The sequence below is a fragment of the Hordeum vulgare genome, chromosome 2H (assembly GCF_904849725.1).
Source record: "Hordeum vulgare subsp. vulgare chromosome 2H, MorexV3_pseudomolecules_assembly, whole genome shotgun sequence".
NCBI lineage: Eukaryota > Viridiplantae > Streptophyta > Magnoliopsida > Poales > Poaceae > Hordeum > Hordeum vulgare.
Window position 1 is genome coordinate 611,359,665 of NC_058519.1, and position 4,199 is coordinate 611,363,863.

The 4,199-nt window shown below is 50.9% G+C and overlaps 1 protein-coding gene across 1 annotated transcript; it reads left to right on the plus strand.

The window, feature by feature from the left end:
* Positions 1-636: 636 nt before the first annotated feature.
* On the plus strand, positions 637-2,566 carry LOC123427792 (transcription factor GTE2-like). Its single transcript, XM_045111911.1, has 3 exons — positions 637-1,827; positions 1,920-2,085; positions 2,177-2,566. The coding sequence occupies exons 1-3, from the start codon at positions 652-654 to the stop codon at positions 2,239-2,241; spliced, it is 1,407 nt and encodes a 468-aa protein (XP_044967846.1). The 5' UTR covers positions 637-651; the 3' UTR covers positions 2,242-2,566.
* The last annotated feature ends 1,633 nt before the right edge of the window (positions 2,567-4,199 follow it).

The window sequence follows — 4,199 nt, forward strand, 5'->3', positions numbered from 1 at the left end:
TATAGATTCGAAAGCAATCTTACATACATGCGGCCGGGGGCGCATGCCAGGGCTCCCTCCCATAGTCCCACTCCCATACACACATTACTTATCAGCATGCAGAATGCGTCCTCCCATATCGTATCGGGACGTGAAATGCAGCATCCCAAAGCTTCAAACGCGTCTACGCTGGCCCAGAAACAATGCAGGGTAAAAAAAAAACCTGTAGTAAAAAAAACAGCAATGCAAGGTAAATTTGCTTTTTTTTTTAGACAAAGGTAAATTTGTGTGCGTAGGCGCGGGAGCAATTGGTTCGCGCGCACGGCAGAGCCGTGCAAGTCAAAGTTCCCGCGGAGGCCCACCCGCTTCGCGTCTCGCTGCCGGCCCGGCCCCACGGGACACCCAGCGCGCGTGCCCCACGTGTCAGACATCCCCCCGCCGTCCACCCTCCCCTGCCTCGGGCCGGATCGCGGCCGTCCAGTAGCCAGCCAACGGTGCCGATGCCTTCTCCCCCACCGCCGGGCCCGGGCGGATCCATCCACCAGCCGCGCAGCGGAAAAAAAAAATCTCCTCTCCCCCCTCCTCGGCTGCCGTGCGCTCTCGGGGACGGGGACGGGGACGGGGACCGGATCCAACTGGCAGCGCCCACCACCGATTCCGGCACCGGCGGCCATGGCCTCCGCGCTCATCGCCGGTCGCCGAGGCCAGAGCCACCACTGGCGGGACAATCGCGGCCCGCTCGCCCCCGCCCCGACCCCTAACCCCGGCCCCCGCGCCCTCCCGCCCGCCGACGGCTCGAGGACGCACCACCCGCCGGCCTCGCCGGGGGTCGGCTACGTGACGTTCCGGCCGTCGGGGCTGACGCACCGCGAGGCCAGCGCACTCCGGGACCGCCTCGCGGGCGAGCTCGGCCAGGTCCGCGCCCTCCTCTCCCGCATCGACGCGTGGCAGCAGGAGCTGGAGCTCGAGCAGCAGCGGCAGCCGCGGCGGGGCCCGCCGACGGAGGACGGCCTCCCCGCGCCTCCGCCGAAGCTGCGGGCGGCGATGCGGAAGCGGTGCGCGCAGATCCTGGCCAAGCTGCGCAAGGACAAGCGGAGCATCTGGTTCAACGCGCCCGTCGAGGTCGAGACCCTGGGCCTCCACGACTACCACGCCGTCATCAAGAGCCCCATGGACCTCGGCACCGTCAAGGCCAACCTCGCCGCCAGGAACTACCCCTCGCACGACGCCTTCGCCGCCGACGTCCGCCTCACCTTCGCCAACGCGCTGCGGTACAACCCGGTCGGGCACACCGTCCACACCTTCGCCGGCGACCTCCTCGCCTCGTTCGAGAAGACGTACGCTGCGGCCGTCTCTTGGTTCGAGGAGGAATGCAGGCGCCTCCCACCACCGGTGCCGGTGCCGGTGCTGGTGCCAGTGTCAGTGTCAGCGGAACTGCCACCTCCGGTGGTCCCACTCCCAGCACAGGTCAAGCCGAGGGCGGTGAGGATGCGCAAACCCAAAGCGAGGGAGCTGAACAAGAGGCAGATGAGCTTGGAGGAGAAGAACATGCTCAGGGCGGGGCTGGAGAACTTGCCTGAAGAGAAGATGCATAATGTGCTGCAGATTGTGCGCAAGAGGAATGTCAATAACCCAGAGCTGCTTGGGGATGAGATTGAGCTGGATATTGACGAAATGGACATCGAGACGCAGTGGGAGCTTGATCGATTCGTCAGCAACTTCAACAAAGCGCTCAAAAAGAGCCAACGAGCTGCAATGATAAATGGGGACATTGCTGATGTCAACAATGCTGATGGAGCTGAAGCTGTGAATGGTGCTGTGCCTATTTTGGTTGACATTGTTGATGTGGTAATGGCCGTAGAGAGAACAGCATTCTAGTTTGCAGTTAGTGGATATGCAAACTGGACTCTCACATGTGTTGTTTGTTTTGTTATTTACAGGAGAGTGAGAATCCTGAGAACACTGTAGTGCCTGAGCAGGTGGATGAGTATATAGATATTGATGATGAGATGCCAACCGCAACTTACCAATCATTGGAGATCCAGAAGGACGCTGAGGCCACAAGTGTCTCTGGTGGTTCGGGAAGTGGTTCTTCATCATCTAGTGGTACTGTCGAACCTACTGTTTATTATTTTCCTTTTTTGAGAAACATCGTTTATTCTCATGAATGAAACTTACCATTCGATTTTCTTTACAGGTTCAGGGTCAGGGAGCTCAGGGGACAGCACCTCAGAAGCTGGCGATGCTCGTTCTCTTGTTTAGAGGAGGTTGTGCTAACAGTAGGATTTGAGTAGGTGGAGGATGTGAGTACTTATTTCTGGGATGTTCATGTCTGCTTGGATTTAGTTAACTTAGTTCCTAGTGGATGGCTGGCTTTGTGGGTAATCTGATAGCTCAGCTCGACTATGTCTATAGAAGTGAAAAGTGGAGGGTACCGAGTCATGTTGTAGTTCATCTGGTCTTCTATCTGAAGGTAGCTTTTGTATTGATGTGTTTTCTCTAGCACATCTGTTGTGTACTTAATGCTTATGGGCGATATAACTATGGCATCAGAGTAAGAAAATGTTGAAATCATGGTTTTCATCTTTGTCTGGTGACTTACATTGATATGAGAATGGTTTAATCTTTCTCAGAGGTATATGAATGATAATAATTTCACTAGCCATGCAAACCTGAGTTGATTGGGACTCTTGTCCTGGTGACGCTGCTCGCCTTTTCTGAAATTATACCCTTGATTTCAGTTAGAGTATGCATTCTTTTTAACTGGCTTGTTATTACTGGGTAAGAGAACTTCCTGTTGCTGTAAGCTTTTCCCAACATTTAACTGGAGGTCCAGTAAAAAGTGTTTGGTGTGCTGGTGCAAATTTATGAGTTAATTTTACATTCAAATATTTCTGAGTTACTTAGCTTGTGTTTGTCAGTGCGGCAAATTTGCCCCTTGCGAATGTTCTTCTTTTCTTTGCAGGGATTGCTATGGTTCACCAAGTGCTTACATGGTCGAAATGTTCAACAAAGCGCTCAAAAAGAGCCGACGAGCCATGATGATGAATGGGGACATTGCTGAGGTCAACGATGCTCTTGGAGTTGAACCTGTGAATGATGATGTGCTTACATTGGTTGACAATGCTGATGTGGTAATGGCCGTAGAGGAAACAACATCTGCTGTTCTTGTTTGCAGTTAGTGGGTATGCAAATTGGACTCTCACGGGTGTTGGTTGGTTTATTATTCACAGGAGAGCGAGAATCCTGAGAACACTGTAGTGTCTGAGCAGGTGGATGAGTATGCAGATATTGATGATGAGATGCCAACCACAACTTACCAGTCAGTGGAGCTCGAGAAGGGTGCTGAGGCCATGAGTGTCTCTGGTGGTTCGGGAAGTGGTTCTTCATCATCTAGTGGTACTGTCGAACCTAGTGTTTATTATTTTCCTTTTTGAGAAACATTGTTTATTCTCATGAATTAAACTTCCTATAATGTTTCCCATTCGATTTTCTTTACAGGTTCAGGGTCAGAAGCTGGCGATGCTCGTTCTCTTATTTAGAGGAGGTTGTTCTAACAGTAGGATTTGAGTAGGTGGATGATGATATGCGTGCTTATTTCTGGGATGTGCATGTAGGCTTGGATTTAGTTAACTTAGTACCTAGTGGATGAGCTGGTTTTGTGGGTAATCTGATAGCTCAGCTCGACTATGTATAAGTGAAAAGTGGAGGGTAACGAGGCATGTTTTAGTTCATCACTTCATCTGGCCTTCTGATCTGAAGGTGGCTTTTGTACTGATGTGTTTTCTCTAGCACATCCATTGTGTATGAAATTCTATACTTCCTTCGTCCCAAAATAAGTGACTCAGCTTTGTACTAAGGTTAGTACAAAGTTGAGTCACTTATTTTGGGCCGGAGGAAGTATATGCTTATGGGCGAGGTAACTATGGCAATGGAGTAAGCAAGCATTGAAATCCTGCGTGGCTTCTTTGTCTGGTGATGCCTACTGATATGAGAATGGCATATGAGTGATAAAATTTCAGTAGCCACGCAAATCTGACTATATTATGATTTTTTTGTCCTAGTGATATTGCTTGCTTTTTTGTGGAAATTGTATCTTTTGATTTTAATAAGTGTTTGTTCTGTTATGTTGTCTGACACGGAAGACATTAAACTGGCATGTTATTGTTGGATAATTTGAGAATTTCCTCCTGTCCGAAGCTTTTCTTGACACATGAATA